This window comes from Pseudopodoces humilis, chromosome 11 (genome assembly GCF_049639895.1).
Source record: "Pseudopodoces humilis isolate 2021_Gansu_Grassland_sample_001 chromosome 11, ASM4963989v1, whole genome shotgun sequence".
In the NCBI taxonomy this organism is placed as follows: Eukaryota; Metazoa; Chordata; class Aves; order Passeriformes; family Paridae; genus Pseudopodoces; species Pseudopodoces humilis.
The window spans coordinates 17,292,910-17,312,864 of record NC_142210.1 but is presented as its reverse complement, the minus strand read 5'-3'; the positions used below and the strand labels follow the sequence as shown (position 1 = coordinate 17,312,864).

General features: G+C 43.9%; 1 protein-coding gene across 1 annotated transcript; it reads right to left on the bottom strand.

The window, feature by feature from the left end:
- Positions 1-2,551: 2,551 nt before the first annotated feature.
- On the bottom strand, positions 2,552-19,849 carry LAMP3 (lysosome associated membrane protein 3). The gene is made up of 6 exons (XM_005525190.3): positions 18,693-19,849; positions 14,118-14,848; positions 12,870-12,992; positions 10,069-10,126; positions 9,366-9,533; positions 2,552-6,127 (listed from the first exon to the last, which is right to left on the bottom strand). The coding sequence occupies exons 1-6, from the start codon at positions 18,736-18,738 to the stop codon at positions 5,988-5,990; spliced, it is 1,266 nt and encodes a 421-aa protein (XP_005525247.1). The 5' UTR covers positions 18,739-19,849; the 3' UTR covers positions 2,552-5,987.
- Positions 19,850-19,955: the final 106 nt, after the last annotated feature.

The following is a 19,955-nucleotide window of genomic DNA, read 5'->3' as shown; positions in this document are numbered from 1 at the left end:
GTCACGGAGCCACACAAGATCTGGGTTGGAAGGGAGCTTAAAGCTCATCACATTACATTACTCTCCCTTGGGCAGGGACACCTTTCAGTAGCCCAGGTTGCTGCCAGCCCCATCCAACCTGGCCTTGGATACTTCCAGGGATGGGGCCTCCACAGCTGCTCTCGGCAGCCTGTGCCAGGGCCTCACCGCCCTCATAGGGAAGAATTTCTTCTCAATAAATCAGTTTAAGGGCCAGACCACCCCAGTGCAGGGCCTTGCTAAACCTGCCCAGACTCAACACAGTCAAAATAAGTATTTCCAGTTGTTTACAAATAGCAAAGCAGCTGTGCCTTTTCACAACAGGAATACACAAGCTATCAACTGCAATAGTGGAAGTGTTTGATGTCTTAGATGTTCTCCTTACTCTGATGAATTAACAGTGTCTCACATTAAGAGCATCTTTGGTATGCAGGCAATCTCTACTTGCTCCACTGTTGCTATTTTTACTCTGCCGTGGTGAGCCTTCACACCAGTGACTGGATGGTTCAAGCAGGTTAAACAGACAATGGATCAGCCTGGAGCAATCATCCCTTGGACTTGACTGAAAGAGGGATCAGCACTTGCTCTAAGGATGAGATTTTAAAAACTAAATTATTATGTGAAGCTTCCACTTTTCCATAATCCATTCGCTTCAATCTTCAACATAAGATGCTAACAGTGTAGATCCTACTTTTGCCTTTCGTAATCCAGGTTTTTAAAATGTCATGCTTCATTTGTCTCTAAACACAAGATGGCAGCATTTTATGTAGTTTAACAGTTGGACATTGGGGCAAGCTACAGATATTTTACAGTCCATAAATCAGAGGTGGCAGAGGAGTCGGTGCTTTTAGCAATAGAACTAATGGAAGTGGCAAACTCATTTATATTGCAAATCTGCTCTTGGTGGAGACATCCTGCCAGCAGGGCTTTTAGGGCTTGCAAATTGAAGCGGGATCACCAGACTGTACACACAGATGTTTGCAAGTGCAATGTAATAAAGCTTAAATGCAGAAATAATAATTTCTTCAGTGACACCAGTAATATGTTTGATGTGTACATCCATAGTCAGAAGCACTCAGGTGAACATAATGATGTAGTGGATAGGTTGGGTCGGCAACATTTTTTAATTTTATTGTGGAAGCTGGGCGTATTTTGAAAGCTGCTTTGATTAATCATTTGTTGTTTGCTTGTAACAATTTTTTTCCATGAGGAGGTTATGAAAAATTTAATTTGAAATATGAATTCATTTTCCTTGACCTGATGACAAAAAAGTCATGGTAAAATGAGGTTAAACATCAGCTGGACTCATGATTCATAATCTTCAAACATTTTTGTGATAGAAGAAAACCTCAGTAAAACTGAAGTTCAAAACCAAGATCTGTGTCTGTAATGAACACAGATATCCTGACTCAGACTGAATACCTTCTTTTTTCCCAACAGCCATTTATTTTGTTTCTGCTTGTTGGAAATGCAACCTGCTCTTATCTAAAATTTTGAAGAAAGAGCTAAGAAACTGAGTCAGTTTATAATTCAATAACGTACTTGGGATCTACCAATTCCATAGGTAATAAGACTCACAAAAAAAGAGAAATGTATGGTTTGTGACATTTTGTGGATAGCTGGGAAAGCCCAGCAGTGTTATATTGCTGTGGCAGATAAACTTCAGACCCACATTCTCCTGCCTTGTTGGCATGCTATGGCCACAGCCCTGGACGTGAGGAAAGAGTCCAAGTCTTGTCACCTTAGTCGCAAAGGGTTAACTCCATAGAAATCCTTCTCTTCTCACGCTTATTTTGCTCCAAATGATGCTTTAAAAATACACCTCCTTTTTTTTTCTAAATATTCTGATGCAAAAGTTTCTTCAGTTAATTCCAAACTTCTGCCTCTGGGACAGTCCAGGGTGTGACTCATAGATGGGGACTTTTTGCCTTTAAATAAAATACTGGACTGTTCTTCCATCTGGTATTAAACCTTGCCAAGAGAGAATTTTGAAACACCAGCAGCCTTTGAGGGCCTACCTCACACATACAGGTGTGTATTTACCAGCCCAGCTTCTAAAACATGAACAAGTGATGAACTTTGCCCACTAAATAGGTGCAAAACTGCTACCAAATTTAGCATTGTATCAGGCCAAGCAAGTGCCAAAGAGCAGAGGAATCTGCCCCTGCTCTCCAGACAGCATTGCTTTTCTTCTGAAGGACAAATCAAGGGGCTTGCAAAGTTTTCACCTTTTAACATTAAATGATCCATCATGCAGGGATGTGCAGTGACACCAGAAATCAAGTGAAGCATAATTCTGGTATTTTATCCCTGGGAGAAGTTATGGCCTCTCTGCTGCTCTCACTGGAAATTCTCCAACAGCAAAGTTCCTCAATCAACTGCCAGCAGCAGAGATTGTTTTTTCTCCCCCATCTTTACCACATCTTCTGCTTTCTTGCAGTCCATCTAACAACCTTTGCTTCATGAAGAGCACAACATGTGAGACTCACTCAGCCATTTCAGAGATAAAATCACTGCACAGCGATGCACACTCTAATGGTTAAATACAGCCTTTATTATGAAAACACCAACAAGAGAAAAATAAAGAGCATATCTTACTTCTCATAGCAAGTTATTTTTAGCAGCCATACATTATAGCAAGCTAGAAGTGATCAGCCAAGCCATGTTCAGATACTCAAGATGCCAATCTAATCTCCCTTCCTCTTTCAACTGAATTAACAGCTGTTTCTTAATTTGCACTTGTCCATGAGAGAACAAAAAGGACTGAAAGAAATTAAACCTCGTTTTTTAAACTCCTCAGTTACTTGTCTAAGTGTGACATCATCATGCTTCTGGGATGCCCTCATTCTTTCTTGGGTGTGCGAGAGACCACAGGGGATTGTCTGGCACGGGAGCTGCAGCAGGGCACCAGGGAGCCATAGGGATGTGGGGACATGGGGATGTAGGGATGTGCTCACCTCCTAGTCCCTGTGATGGCCCCACAGCCTCCTGACCAGCACATGCTTGCACAGAAGTTAAGCTTTGATTCCCTGGTGGATGCATCACATCATCAGTGCATCATGTCATCAGTGCACCAGATCTCCCTGATCAGCATCTTCTGGTTCAGGGATGGGTTGGTCTGGGTCTGCAGCTGGGGGAAGAAGTGAGTTGGGGCTGCTGAGTCACTCTGGGACCCAGCTGCAGCCTTGTCTCCGCACCCAGCAGACAAAACTGCCCTGCTGCTCCATGGTACAGCCTTTATGGCCCACCTAGTGTGTTTACCAAATATTTTCCTTTTGTATGGTGTTCTTTTAGGGACTTTTTGCTCAAAACATTTCCTCAGACAAGATGTTTAAAAGAGCAAGTCTGGCAACACCGAGACTAATTACCCCTAGAGAGTCTTCCCAGTGGGAGGGAGACCTCAAAGCCATTCCACCAGATAAAAAAGTACCACCTAAATATATTCCTAAATTCTGGCAGAAAGCAAACACAGGCATCAGCTTTTAGAACTGCACATGGCAGCTCAGGGAGCAGCTGAGCTGTCTGATTCTAATTCAGCATTAGACTTGGAGAGGCAACACTCCCTGCTGTGCTGACATGCATTCCTGCTGCAGGCTGGTTGGGTTTTGGGATCAGGGATGGAGGTAACAGGATGCAGGCTGGGCCACAGCTGGCAGGAAGGTTTCACTTCAAGGCTGGGATCTCCTGATGCAGTAAGGATTTCTCCAATGAACACTCTACTGCTATAAAGCACTAACTCCATTGGATTAATTTTGCTGCATGTTGGCAGCATTTCCTGGGAGCATCCAATTGTTTCATTGGTTTGCACCACGTGCACTTCACGTGTGCCAGTGAGAGCAAGCCCGGAGTATCATTCGTGTACAAATGGCAGAATGCAGCTTCATAAAAATAGCAAACAAAAAATAGCAAGAAAAAGCAGAAGAACAAATCATGTAAAACAGAATCCAAACATTGTTCAATACCAACAGGTTGATTCACTGTAGAAAGAAAAAAAAACTATGAGGAAGAACATTATTCATGCATCACAAGTAAAAATGCCACATCTCACAATATTTACCACAGAATTAGCAGACATTAGTAACTCTTTTCTGTCCTTATAGTGATATCAGACCTTTTTAAAAGACTGAATATTAACATAAAGCAAAAGTTCCTGTGCTCACAGCTGGTTCTGATGTTTCTCCAAGTGTAAAAGTGCTTCAAAATTGTCTTTATCTTTCTTCTTTATTGGTTCATTCAGACTCAAAGAGAACATTTCTAGAGAATGTTAATTACTTCCACAGCTACACATTATACTGATTATAGAGCAGTACAGCCATGTTTCCTGCTCCACACAGACCAACATCTCTAATTAATTCATAGCATGGAAGAATTTATTTTCTTTCTTCATTTAAATAAGTAAACTTGCAATGGTGAAATACTAGTAAAATATCAAAACCATTTATAAAATACTTAAGAGAATATCTGACAAAACATAACCATCAATTTTATTCAGTGAAAATCAAGTGAGGTTCCATCACCATTAATAACTGTGCAGGATTTGGGCTATTATTCATAGAAATTAAATTAGTTCCCAGCATTTCTATTTTGTTTAGATATAGATTAAACTGTCAAGGCATTTTTCCATATGACTTCAGTCTTTCTTTTGTTTAATGAGTGCCATTCCACAAACTGTTATTAGTAAAATTTAAGCCATTAGCCTAACTCCTTGAAGGAAGTGTGCTCTTATTGAATATTATTTTCTCTTTTGCAAATGTTTTTGTACATAATTTCTTACCATCTTGATGTCATTTGCTTCAGTGAGCAGAGTGTGAGGCATGTGCACGTGTACATTTCTGCACATGTAAATCTTTTGTGACAAGGAGCTTTTCCTTGTTACAACAAAGAACATGAGCCAGACTTAAATCTCAAAAGCAATTATTATTCTCATGCCTTCATCATTGGTTTAGCAGGAAATAACTACAGAGTGTATCACTGTGCTTTAAAGCAACTCCAAATTATTTCCATATAAAAATCCAGCTGCTCAGCTGTAAGCACACTGCAGAACACTGACTTTTGGGGAAGGGCTGTGCAAGCTTTTCTTTCCCACAGAAGCCTTGACCATACAGCATCAGTGGATTTCCATTTCTCATGGACCTTGTGCAGGTGCTCCAGTGAAAGTCACTTAATCCCAGGCCATTTCCAGTGAGTGTGGCATCTTCCTGGATTAAGAGACTACCCTGCTGCCACAGTAGAGGACATCTCCTGTGCTCAGTGTGGTCACTGTGACAGGTCTGTGTCTGAACAGCACGTGGGGGATTCCTGAGCTCTCACAAGACCAGGAACATACTAAGCTCCAGGAGAGTGATTGCAAGAGTCACAATTACCACTGTGTCTTTGCAAAGGGCTTAGCAGGAGAATCCCAGGCACTTAGGAAAGGTAACTGTGTTGTAGGACTGGTGAGAAGTTGCTTGTGAGTAGAATCACACTGACACTTCCCCTGAGATTTTGGCACACACTGTGTTCCAATAAAAGCTTTCAGTGAGCTCTCACTAGCAGGGTTGTCTGTAGCTATGGGCCTCTGATTTATTCAGCTGAAGGTCAGACTTACATCTTTTGATAAATCTAACCACCATCACCATTATTAACAAACCTGATGGATTTTCTGGAGGATAGTGATACTGCTTCCTTTAAGCTATTTTTAGGAATCTAGCTTAGGTGATCTGAATGAACTCCTTTGTTGATAAGAAAGAATTTAGGCTCCTCATTTTGGACTACATCTAAATTAGAGGCTAAGAATAGCCTAAAGTAGAAGGTGTGAGTTTTCTCCTTCCCACCTTAAAGAAACTCCTTCCAGAAACATTCATTAGCTGTAAACACATGGTGTCATCTCACTTTAAAATGTGGCTCCAGGGCAGGGAAATTGCCAGGCAGAAGCAAAAACTCCTGTGATTTCTCTGCTTGTAACATACATTTGGAAGCACAAGGGCACCTCAGATGCGTTCATATCCTCTATGTGGTTTCCTCCTGGAGATCAGGAAGGTGGCAAACACAATGACAAACAATCCCAGGATACTCAGGCACACTGCAATGGGAGCTACTTTGCTGTTTCTATCCAGAAAACATTCTTCTTCTGAAATGAAAAGGAGATCAGAAAATGTTAATAGCATAACACTATACTCCTAAACTGTACATATATAGTCCAGAAAAGTTTGCAAATACAAGCCAGTTCTCAAGGACCTTGCCTTCTTTTGGTTTTTTCTTTCTTTTTCTTGAGCTATACTTACTACACTTTTTATCTGTGGTAAGCCTTACCTCAAGAAAACCATCCTCACCCCATCTGCAGTAGCTCTGTGCTTCCCTAGAGAGTGGCTCTTCTCATATCTGCAGGAATTGTTTCACCACTCAGTACACACACAGGGGCAAAGCACGGACTTTCTTCCCAAAAGCAGATGGGGAGCATCACAATACAAAGTGCCAGTCTTAAAATAAAGAGAAAGACACATCCTGCATGGTCAAAAACTGCTCCTGTGTGACATCTGATTGCTTCTTCCCAGTTAAGAGGATCAGGCCAGAGACAAAAGCCCATAGTCCAGCACATGATTAGTGCAGAAGGGATCCTTGTTAAGTCAGTGTTTTCTAAGAAAAATCAAATTCTAATTGTTCTCTCTGTTTAATTCAGAATATTTGTGGATAATGGTGGCTAACTTAGAACATTCAGAGATTAGGAAGGCAGAAACCTTGGACTTAGTCCAGGGAGTTGCTTTAGCAGTACCTTTGCAATTTTGTTGTACATATGATGATATCAGACACAAATCATATCTTTGAAGGATCATCCAAAGATATCACTCCAAACATACCTCTTAGCTATAGAGAGGGCAAATCCTAGCTCCCTCAGCCAGTTCCTACCCAAATGAATATTCAAATCATCCTCTGATTAAACAGAAATTTACTACTTTAAAGTGAACTTCTAGACTGAGTTAAATCAGCAGCTTTCCTATGGAGAGACTGCACCACGTGTGCCACTGACAGAAATGGAAAATTTACCCAGCAACAATGGCAGGATCAGCCTCAGATTCAAAATACAAGTATAGTCCAGGGAGTGAAGGCATTATCTGGGAATGACCACTAATGTGTTGTCCCAGAATTGGATCAGACCTACATCTTCCATCAGATCTAGAGGAATGGTCCTTCCTCAGGCCCCGGGGAAAGCCAGACCTCTGTCATGCTGCTCAGAGTGGCACCTGCAGAGCAAACTGTTCTCTAAGCAGGGCAGCATGGTCAGCTAAACCCCACAGTGTATCCCAGCTCAGCAGCAAATCCAGTTTATAGCCAGGGTATGAGGGAGATACGATACCCTGTGCCCCCCCACTCCCTGTGATTGTTCCAAGGCAGGTTTCAACAGTGCTCTGAGATAAAAACTATTATTCCATGACTCTGCTGGCACAGGCTGTAGCTTGGCTTGGGCTTTTCCCCATGGGAATTTATACTCTCAGTGGCAATGAGCCCAGGGAACATGTGGAGTCCATGACATCATGTTACACCTCCAGAGCCTCCACATGGCTCTTCCCAAAGTCTGATCCTCTTCTGCTTTAATCCAGATGGTGACGCAATGCCGCAAAGCCAAAGGAATGAGCATTTTATTAGAGGTTGTCTTTTAAAAGCTCTGTCTGGTTAATGTAACCTGCTGTTAAATGAGCTGAAAAGTACTTGCATCTAAGTGTTGTTAAAGCCAGAGATGTTTGAATTAGCCATTTTGCTTTGATGAAACATTGGGAATGAAGGAAAGAACTCTATGAACTCTAGGAATTGTTTCTGATACACTGAAGTACAGAAGGCCCTTTTACAGATTTCCAGATTCAAAAAGATCAGGCAACTGACGGAACACTGCTATAATCTGTACAGCATTGCAAGGAACTTGAAACCAGTGACCATTAATGTTTTCTTTTTCTTCCCCATTTAAGGATAAGCAAATCAGGAGCAACAGAAGTGAAACCATCAGTCTTGAGACACCCAAGGGGAGGAGGTTGGTGATGTGTTTAGTCATTCCTTGACTGGGGATTTTCTCTTTCAGAGTCTGCATATGCAGCCAATACACAGCAGTTTCACGACTGTTTTATAGCCACGGGGGAATTATTTCACAGGCGGGATCTGCCTTATCAGCTCTCTGATTAAGAGCAAAACTAATTTAAATTTGTATATGGTACTGACTAGCAGAGATTAGTCTGACTTGGAGGGAGGGAGGGAGAGAGAGAGTAACAGAGAGCATCTTTCTCAGGGAAGTCTCCCCTGGAGGTGAGGCCATACCTTATCCCATAATTAAGATCATTTGTTGTATACATTTGAATGGAAATGCAGGGACCAGATGGGATCCCATGAGTTCTTCCAGCTCAGTTTTATCCCATGAAAATATTTAATGAGAATGAGAGCATAGATAGAATTCTCAGTGTGGAGAAGGACCATGTCTTAAAAAAGCTCCAAATGTTGTTTCCCATTATATTCCTTTTAGAATGGAAAAAGTAACCAAAATGGAGATCTAACAGAAGAACTGGTCAAACAGAGCCAATCTGAGTCAAAAGACAGATCTAAAGTAAAAAGAGGAACAAGGGGCAATATTTTATAAGCATGCAGAAAGGTAAGTGGCAGAAGAGAGAATGTTTTATTGCTGCATCTAAAGGGCTGGAAAGCTGGTAAGTCCCTCTGTGCACCTGGTAAGCCCCTCTGTGCACCACAAGGTCCCACTGAATCTCCCTTTGTCTTTTACTGAGATACCCGATTGCCTCTTTGTGGTTTTCCTGTCCAAGAAAAGACAAACTGAAGAGATGAGCATCATGTTTAATTCTGAAGCTGGGAGTGGGCCAGTTGTGCTCCTCCTCAGGAGCATATTTCATCATGTCTAGACACAGCTGCTCTGAAAACACCATCCTGCATTCACAAATATCCCTTATGAGCTGGCAGTTTTGCTGCTGCAGCCGTGGAACAATGTGAGTACCGGGAGCCCTTAAAAATAGCTAAAATCTGGCTATATTGAGAACAGTGACCTGGAAATGAACTTTGCACGTTGGGGTTTGAGCAGTGCACTGGTGGTGAACACACCTCTGCTTGTTCGGGGAGAAAATGGATGAAGAAAATTGTGGCTGTAGAGTTGAACATTTTTAATGAGAAGATGAAACAGAAGGTACTGAATAAAAGGGGCAAAGATATTTTTCCATCCTCCATAGGTATTCGCACTGTGATGGAAATTACTCAGGAATGGTTGAGAAAACAGCAGTGGGATGTGTATGGGCAGACTTTAGCAGATTACATCCATCAGGCCACCAGAGTGCTGACATGTAGATCTGGGAAGGCTGGAAAAGCATCCTTCTACTCACCTTTTCCAAACTGGTTACCCACAATGTCAAACGCCTGCAGCTGCATATGAACAAAGAGGATCTGGAAGTTCCTCTCCAAGGTGAAGGTTTGCCTGCTGGCACACTTAAAGGAATTCCCCAGCTTTGTTGTGAACAGCTTCTTATTTAGTGCTGCATAGTAAAGCATACCTGGAGGCCAGAGAGAGACAGATGAGAATCAACACTGACTCCATTGGAACCAACATCTTTCTGAGGTAACATGGTCCCAGAGGTGACTAAAGCATGAGCATTTTCGCCATAAACTCTCACTTATTTTTCTAACATGTTTAAATGAGTGCTTTAACTATTAATGGGCAACTCAGCTGAGCTTAGGTCTGAAAAAGTGGCTAAAATTTCAGATGATTCTTGAAATCACATTTTAACAAACTGAGTCTGCACAAGTGGGTTAGAATTCTCACAGGAGCAGGCAAGGTTTGAAGTAATCTCTACTCGGAAAGAGTGGGGCAGGGAAAGCTTTTGGGATCAAAAAGAAAATGTAATAACAGTGATGTAACTAAGCCAGATCCCTTCTCCTCCATTTTTATTCTGTAAGATTTAGGTGAATGACACATTTGAAAGCTTGATAAAACACATATTTGCAAAATCCAGTGTTTTAAAGATATGAAAGCTTATCCCACATCCAGAAGAGTTTGATATGAAATTAAGACTAGGTAAAATCACTGACCTTCAGAAGATAACTGTATTCTGCTCTCAATTTTAGTGACTGAGTAACTTGGAGCTTGCTGCAAAAGAAGACATATCTTTACTCCTAATACATACTCATATTTTCAGGGGAAAGAAACGCAGCTCACCTCAGCAAAATGGTCATAAAGAATTTTCCAAAGAAACACTTTGTAAAGCATCACCTTTGAGACCCAAGAATCAACTCTCTTGGATGTATTTTTCTTTTCCGAATCTCTGCTGCATCATCAATTCTCCTCAGTTCAGTGAAACAGGACCATGCAGGTGTCATTTTACACAAACTGCTCAAGCTGGGCACTCGTGAGATACTTGTGATAACCTAAAGTAGGAAGACTGCTGACATGGAAAACACCTGGTACAACAGCACAGAACTGAATTTCCAGCCAGGAAATTCACACGTGCCCTGAAACCCTGGTGTAACTTGGACACTGCCCTCCCCTGGAGAGAGCCAGCCCTGGGAACTTCCCCCTGGTAGCAGTGTTGGAGTAAAATGTGATGCCTCATGCAGCAGCCCTGCTAACCAGTTTAATTCCTGCTGTAAGCATACAGGGACTGGTGAGTGAAGCTGGTGGATAAATGGCAGTAGACATGGATGTCTCCTGTGCACATGCAGGATGGAGTGGGAAAATGGAAGAAAGAAATACACCAGAGAAGAGGTTCATAGCATCATTCCAACTTAAATACATAAATATAACCATTTTTGGGTGGCAGTGCTTCGCTCTGTTTGGCCACAGTTAAAAACTTTGCTTGTGGAAAGCACCTACCCCTACTTCACATCTTGTGGGTTGGTTACACGACTTCCTTTTTTCAAGCCCTTTACAGAGGCCGCTGCAGTGGTGAGCACTGAGCCAGCCCCTCTCCTCTGCCACCCCAGCCCCGGGGCCCAAGCCAGCTCCTCTCCCACCAGGGACAGCCACAAGTGCCACTGCTGGAGCACTCCTGCTTCAAAGCACCGACAGAAGCTGCAGAGACCAAACACAAAAAGCCAGCAGCAAACTGTTTTCTTATTAACTTCAATTTCAAAGCAGTCCAAGCTGAGCCCTGCTATGCTCTTGAGGCTTATCTTTAAGTGGATGGTGAATTGTCTAATGCTGTGCCAAAAACCGCCTTTTTCAGGGCAAGATAAGTCAAGCACCTCCTAAAGGTTCACATCACTCTCCTTAGCACTGCTGCAACCTGGGGCTTTCGTAGGTACTCGAATCCCCAGCCTTTCTCTAAGGATTCTTGTAACACCAAAAAATGCTCCTCTTGTTGCAGGAAGCACACATTTAAAGCAAACACTCAGAGTCTGAACTGATCCTTTGTTTTGAAAGAGCTCCTTCATTTTTTACCTTACTTTTACTCTGTAGCTCTTAGAAAACTTTTTGCCATAAGCTAAAATAAAGATGACTATTAATCAAAATATTTTCTCTGTTCAAAAATTAAAGACAAATATGGGGTATAATTCGCTGTTCCCTCTTGGGCTTTCTAGGAAAATGACTGATTAACCATTTGTACTTTTCTTATTTGTCTCTAATTTCAGCTTGGAACCAGGCTGCAAGACTGACACTTTAGCTTCATTAATTGAAGGACACAGATCAGCAGTGATGGCCAGATGCAGCTTTCAGCCCTGGCCTTGATGCACATTACACTTGCCAGAGTTCGATGGGATCCAACCCGTGCCATCTTCCTGCCCATTCCTCCCTGCCAATAATCACTTTATACACAGGTAGTTGTGTTTTACCTCTGCTGGCATCATCACCCAGCCCTTACAGCTTTCAGGTAAATAGTGCTGCCTCCCAAAATGTGCAAATGCCCAAGTTAGCAAGAGGATGGCTGCATTCAGGGATTTTTTGATTTTCTCCTGTGCTTATAAAGGCTGCAGCACTCCTGGTAGCTTGTGTTAAAGCCACACCTACATGTGATGTGGGCCCAGTGGGGAACATGGAATTAATAGATACAATGCCAAAACCAAAGCTCAGTTTTCCACTGTGTAAGCAGGAGATCGATCTCATCTTGCCCAAGTTTCTGTGTGTATTTTAGGTCTCCCCGGTGTGGTGTATTTTAAGGCTGCTTACCTACACTTTTGTTGTTGCAGTTCACTTGTTTGGAATTTTCCACTGAGAAATTAGATGAAATTAGACTCCTTCAGCTGTGGATGTGTCATGGCTCCTGGGCACTTAAAACTGTGCAGGCTGTCCTTTGAATTTGATAACCCCAGCTGGCTTTTAGGGGAAGCAAATGGCTGAGAGCAACTTGACAGTGTGAGTCAGAGCTCCCAGCACACCTTGTTCCTGCACAGGGACTCCAGTCCCAAACCCTTCCCTCTGCACCACTCCAATGCAAACAGCAGGCCTGACCTTCCCTCCCATGGGACTTTTACCTATGTAAAAAGCAGACTCAGATTTTGCTTGGCTAACCCTAGACTTTCTGTTGCTTGATGGGCAGCTTTAATGCTGCTCTCTGGCACTTTCTGTCAGAGGATGTCAGAATACTGTGCTTACCCTTCAGTTCCAAATTGGAAGTTCAAACAGACCTGATTTAACACTAAATTCAGTTGCACTGTGGGCACGACATTGCACCAGGAAGCCTCCAGAGGTATTTTCCAACCTGAATTAATTAAACCATGGTTCTATGGTTCTAGCCCTTTGAGAAGAACAGGACTAACCATGCCTTATATACAGATGGAAAACAAGCACAGAGATAGATAAAATGCCTTTTCCCACAGCTCAAGCTGGATCAAAGGCAGCCTAAATTCCTGCTTCCCAGTCCTAAACATTCCTTCCCTCTAAATGCAACAATTACCTTTTCAAAGGTGATGTTTACAAATCCTCCACTAAAAGTTAAATTCAGCTCAGACTGCACGATCCCACAGCTTCCAGATATCTTTGTTGCATTGGGGTTGACAGTCAAATATTCCATCTGTTCCTGTAGAGAGAAGAGACATTGCAGGGTTGGTGATGAAGAGGAGGGGGGAATTTAAAAGCAAATTTAATTTTTAAAGAGATTTAATAACTTTAAAACTTGCAGAGATTTGCCTTTTTTTTTTTTTGCCCCCAGACAGGCTCTGCATGGCTGAACGAACAGGCCAGTGGTGGTGGCAGCTGAACTGCTGCCTGCCAGGGTCACTCCCCACTCACAAATCAGCACTGGCAGTTGTCTGAGTTGTTCCAATGCATTAAGCTGGCAGAAAATACTGGGTTTCTGTTCATTCAGTGAACTGATGTGATTCAGGCAGGGTCAGGTGAGTGAGTGTGAGTGGTAGTTTACAAAGAGGGATCACCTTATGTTGTTATAAACATTTCACTATGGTCTGGTGAGGTTGGAAATCCTGCTCCCTGCCTGGCTTCTGCCAGGACGAGGGATGAAAATTACCTTTACCAACATTAGACACTCATCCTATGTTAGAAATATTCAGCCATCAAATATGAATATTTGTATTTGTAAAAGGGGTGGCTCAACCATAAGAACTTCAGAGCCTGAGGATGTAGTTCCATGTGTTATATTAATGGAGACTACAAAAACTTAAGCCTGAAGGGCACAATTGCCATTTCAGGTTGTATGACATCTTTAGCCGAATCATTCTCAGCCAATCACTTCTGGAAAAGAAGACCAGCTCTTCTGGACCTGGCAGTTCACATGATCCTAAAATGTCCATACATCAGCATCAGGACAACTCATCTCTAAATCCAAATCTGTGAACTGATAATTTCTTGCTTTCGTTGCAATTCACAATGTCAAGCTCTTACCTGAAGTCAGTTCAGATTTTAACTAATTTCCCATTCTTGAAAGCACACATAACCCTGCAGGCTGATCTCCTGCCCCAGAATTGCTCCCACTCAAATACTGCTGAAGTAAGAAAGCACCTTTATGTCCCCTTGGCATCATCATCACACAGGCCAAAGTACAGCAGCTGCGGCACACGAGGGGTGTTAGACTGGAGCAAACCACTCACTTGTATCATAGAAGCTAATTCTGAAAATGCCTTGGAAAGAGGAAGAATAAACTCCAGCCAATGAATGAAGTCACTACAAAGCTCAGCTTCCACCTCACCTGTTGTGTGTTTCGAGCCATCAGCTGCAGGCCCATGACAACTTTGACGCAGGTCCCGTTCCCATCGGAAAGGGTGTAGGTGCCTGTGGGGATGGCAGGGGGCTGCGGGGTGGGAGGGGGTCTCACTGTGCTGCCAGGGGATGTGGGGGCTGTTTGTGTCCCTGCATGGGTGGCTGTGCTGGTCACAGCCGTGGCTGTTGGGCCGCCAGTGGCTGTTGTTTGTCTCTGTGACCGTGTGCTGCCAGCTGCAGCGGCGGAGGTGGCACCTGTCCCCTGGGTACTTGCTGTCTCCTGCTTCAGGGAGGTGTTGGTGGCCGCTGCTGCGGTTCCTGTGCTCACACGTGGTCTGCTCCCATGTCTGCTGGAGTACACAGAGGGAGAGGTTGTGCTCTTCCCTGCAGCTGTAACCGAGGGTATTGCCGGTGTCGTGACCTGGCCGGCCGTGCTGGGGTTGTCTGCGGCTGTTGTGGACACGGTGCCTGCTCCTGCCCCGGCTGCCGTGTGCTGGCCCGGAGCTGATGTTGCCTGGAGCTGTTCAGCTGTCTGCTCAGCTGTTCTGTGGCTCATGGGTGTTGTCTGAAGAGGGCCTGTGCTGTTAAAACGAAGTGGGGTGTTTTGATGGGGTGAAGGATGATAAAGTAGCTGAGCAGAAGTAGCCATTTGGTGGAAGGATGTGGTTTCTGGAGACAGTTCGACCCCCAGGGCCACTTCAGCAAAGCAGGAGGACAATGCTGCAAAGAAACTAAAGTCAGTAGTCTAGAAACCTTTACATTTCACTTTTGTGTTGATAAACTAAATAACACAAAATACCTGCACTGGTTCTGTTATGAAATGAGTGATACAATTTCACTCTTCCTTTGGCCCCAGTCATGATAGGAGAGTGAAAGCAGACACTCTGTAGGACTATCCACAGCTAGGCACCACACCCCCGAGTTTCACATCTCTGAGTATTCCCATCCCAGTGGAGCACACTGGCTCCCAGCTCTCCACACACTGAGGAACCACATGTTGCACAATCCCTGGGCAGCACAAGAATTCCCTGCAGGCAGTTCAGCCAGATTTGCTGGAAGCAAATTGTCGGGTCTAAGGAAGATGAAGTGGGTGTAGCAGCCAAAGGGGTTGTTGGTTTCTTACAACAAACTGTAGGGAAAGGGGTATGTCTGTGTGTGTGAAGGAAGCGAGGCAGTGCAATGGCCTTAAAGTGATTCACAACGGTCTGGAAAACCAGTCTGGGAAACCAGTCTGGGAACAGGGAAATTCCAAGTGTTTATTTATGATTTTGTTGTAGCCATGTCAGCTTGAATCCTGAAGTTCTTCCTCCTGGAGGAACCCAAAGAAAGACCATCCCTCTTAGTGATGGGCTTTCAGAAATGAGAAAAAAATCAGGGTGCAGCATCCAGGAGTATTTTGGACCAATTCAGAAAATAGTTACAGCACCAAAATTATGGTTCCACCTAACAACATTTTCAGAAACATGTCCATTGCAGAAGTGGAAAAAAAAAAAAAAATCTGGCTCCTAAAAGTAAATACAGAAGTGAACAAAAAGTGGGAAAGTACATTGTAGAATATTTAAATGTCACAACTCTTCTGCTTGCGTCTTAGTGAGTATGCAACAAGACTCTGGAAAGACAAGGCTGAATTAAAGAAATATATCACTGATGTATGTGAATTCTTTGATGTACATGAAGATATAGGTGTAGTTAAAGTGCTTTACTGCCTAAATTAGTGCGAGGACAGAGATAAATTCTCCAGTTTGGAGACAGAAGGAACCCAAAAGTCCAAGACAGCTCATATTCCCAGAAGTACAACTCCACAGAGAATGCCTCAACAAAAATGTCTGAGTTCACTGTACACTTGTTCTTTCAAAGGAATTTCTCATGAATCAGTGTCAAAGTTGATGGCAGGCAGGCTGCTGAGATTAGGATTTTAGGACAGATTAATACCAGAGGCACGTTTAGAGTAAAACTGGCTGAAATCTCACAAGTTCTTCCATGTATTCATTTATTTATTGCCACTCACCATGAACAGAGATCTTCAGTAATAGCTGAACTCACAAAATCTAACAATTTTCAGATACATATAAATTAAGTAAGAATAATAAGACTTACTGGGTTTTGAATCAAATTCAACATAAAAACCAAAGGAACAAGAGGAGATGCACAGATCTTAACCCTTAACACAATTTTCCTTTAAAAATGGCTATGCTGGAGAAGAGCAGAAATGTAGATGTAAATATTCCAGACTCCTAAAATTGCCTGGGTTCCACTCTGAGCTGTACAGAACACACCTGACCACTTTAGGTGTTACCGTCAAAGGCCAACTAGAGACAGTTGAAAAATCTAAAAAAAATACTGTGATTTTTCTCAAAATGAACCTAAAAATGCATAATTCATATGATACTTTAGCTCATTGTTGCTCTTGCCCCTACACTTCACCACAGCTGGTGCAGAACTGTTGATCAGATGACTGATCTCCTTCTGTGGGGTCTGGGGAAAGCCGGAGCAGTTGCCTCACACCAGTTATGGGTAGCTGCGTCCAATTGTATCAGCATGATGAAAACAAGAAAGAAGAAGTTGAAATTTTCACTCTTTCTTCCCCTCTAAGACTGTGAAACAACCCATATATAAATGTACACAAGTCCTAAATTGTCTGTAGGTCTTAGTTTTCAGTTCACAGATTGGTTTTGATTACTGATCAGATAACACAGATGTAGAAAGAAATATTATTGAAGTGACATTAGAATGCCACCTTTAAATAAAACTCCTTAAAAGGTCATTTCAACCTAATTATTTTTCATTATTCAGCCAGACAGGGTCACCTGAGGGGTAAAGCAAGAAATGTCTTTAGAAAGGCCCATGGCTCTTGCTCACTGGGTGACTACCAGGCTCTTCCTCCGAGCATTTTGGGGCTTCTGCCAGAGCATGGCCACACTGCTAAATCCACTGGCTTGGACTGTCTCCCCAAAAGGCATTTGGCCACAGGGCTGGGCAGGGATCACTCTCAGCTGCACCCACTGGCACTGGCTGTGTTTGGGCAGCTGCTGGAGGTGGTTTGGTGGCTCTGCTGTATGAAGGGGCAGATAGGCCCTTGGGGTCACTGACCTACCCTCCAGTTGAGGCTGGGAAGGCTTCCATGGCTCCTTAGCATGGCCACATTCCTCTCTGGGAGCCTGGCTGAGTGTTCAGTGCCATGGCCTGGCTGTGCCATTTCCATCCTGTACTGGGGGTATGTGATAGAAACTCTTACTGAGGATTTTTGTCCCCTATTCATCTAACCACATTCATCTGTTCCACTGCCCAGCGGCTTTTTTCTACTTTCTGCTGCCAGGAGAAATCCTCCTGTTTAGTTGACTGATTCTGAGTGGACACAAAACCTGAACTGGCTCCTGTAATCAGTGAAAATGCTCTCACCAGCCTTGGCTGCTTTGGTTTGTTTGAGGAATTGGAAAAGCACCAAGATTTTCTGAGAGGTTTCAGTACTGTCATAGCTTCCCTCCAACCCATTTGACTTTCATCCCTTCAGCACTAATTCTGTTTCATTCCCTGTCTGCATAGAAAGACTTGACTTTGTGACATTAATGAAACATCACAACAAATTATTAAACAAAGTATGAAAAATGGGTAAGGAACAGAGGAAACAACTTCTTTCTGGTCAAAAGTGATTGCTGACCACTGAATTATTAGTGTTGCTCCTCAGTCTGATTTTGCTCTTTCATTTGTATGTCTTGGGGCTACTTTAGCAGACTTTGGCTATGAAGCAGGCACAGGAAAGCAGAGAGATACAGCAGGAACTGCTCATGGTGGAGTCCCTGGGCACTTTCCCTGCCCATGGACTGGGAGGGGGACGGGGGTTGATCCTTGTGTGATCCCCATGTGCCGATGGCAAAACACACCAAACACTGAGCTCAAGCCCTTGGCCATTCCACAGATTAAGTCACATTTTGTCTTCATCAGGTAAATTTGGTGCTACTGCACTTGTTGAGCAGTGACTTAAAGCACTGAGAGATTTCCTTCATGTGTATGGTTCCCCAGAGCAGCATTAAGGATCAAATGGTGACTCTAATGGGGTTTGTCATTGAGAGAAGCCCCAGCCTGTCTTCTCCAAGCCCCTGCCTTTCCTGATCCTGCACTGCATCTTGCAGTGTGGATAAATTAACAACTCAAGCAACGCTTCCTTACTTTTATCTTTCCTGCTTTTGGCACTCAGGATTTTCAGTTAGTTCTGGAGGTGTGGAAATTATTTTTAATTAAGAAAAGCAAAGCCAAAAAAATCTGCTTCTAACATGGCTTTGAACTGACTCCTTCACACAGACTTTATGCCACCACACAGTTCAAGGGAAAACAGAGAGCAAAACATCAAACTAAGTGTAGAGCAAAACATCAAACTAAGTGTATGGCAGCTGCAATTAACAGCAGTTATGGTTATTTCTTAGCAGTGGGACTTTACTGAAAGCACCCTTAGTGCTAGCAACAAAACTGTTCAAAGTTTTGAGTCTGTCGGGTGCTGTCCTGACTGCAAGGCAAAAAAACCGGCATAATGTCCCGTTTTTCAGGTAGAAATGATGCTGTTACTCACCACAGGCGAGGGTCAGCGAGATGAGCTGCCGTGCGCTCCTCCCCATGGCCAGCACGGCTGCGAGAGGCGCTGCTTCTCCCGGGGAGCGGCTGCGGAGCGAACCCAGCTCTCCTGCGGGCTGGGAAGTTTCACTCGGGGCAGGGAGCGCTCAGTCACATGGCTGGGAAGGAGGTGGAGAGGGAGGGGGAGAGCGATGCCTCCGTCTGCAGACTCACGCAGAAGGAAATAAATTATGGTTAGGAAAGAAAGTGAAAGGAGAAATGACTGCTGGGCTTACTGGGAGGAGATCTGGGACCTGGGGTTCTGCAAGGCCGTGCATCTCCGTCCCTCTCTGAGAGCCTGGTGCAAAGTGCCCCAGCAGTAATTCAGTGCCTCTCCTGTGTTCTTCAGAAAGGATTTTATTTAAGGCCAAACTCCGCTAAGGCACAGGAGGGAGAGGTGTGACCATCCCCACAGAGCACCTGCTAAGTGTAAGGCAGGGCTGAGCACAGCCCCAGCCGGGCCCTTGCCCCATCCTTTGCTGCCTGGCCCGGTGCTGCTCCCAGGCCTGCACCCTCCAGGGTGGATGGGAGCTCTGTTAGTGCTGCATCCCAGCCCCTGTCCAGGGTGGATGGGAGCTCTGTTAGTGCTGCATCCCAGCCCCTGTCCCACAAAGGGTCCTGCACAGCTCCCGGGCTGGGGCAGGAGCTGTGTGGGCAGTGCTGGCTGCACGCCTGGATGTGCCACGGGAGAGCATCGCTCACTCCTGCCCTGGACATTCCCTGCCCTGGGCATTTGCCAGCTTGGGGCAGGGAACAAAGCCACCCCCACACTGGCATCCGGTGTGCTCCTAATTATCTTGCTCGGTTTGCACTGTCTTTCTGCAGTCTCATTTCAGGTTTCTGCTTGCCTTTCTACATGGTCCACAGCTTGTATTTGGGTCAATTAGCACTCCCTAATGAACACTGGTAGCCAAAGGCACGCAGATATCTCAGGAATAACTATTATAAAGTCATCTACAGTTTCCTCTGAGCTGTCTGTGTGAACCTTTGCACTCTTCTAAGAGTCCCAGCAATTCAGAGCATGAGTAAGGGAGATGGGGGAAAGGAGAAAAACCCCTAATCTGCCTTTTGACACATGTTGGACAAGTTAAAGTTATATTGGACAAACGTGTGGATTTTTTCAGCTTTGATAATGTGCCTTTACTGATAATTCATTTATTTCAAATAGAAAAAAAAAATAATCTCATTTTACTTGTTGCTTCATATAGAGACATCAACCACA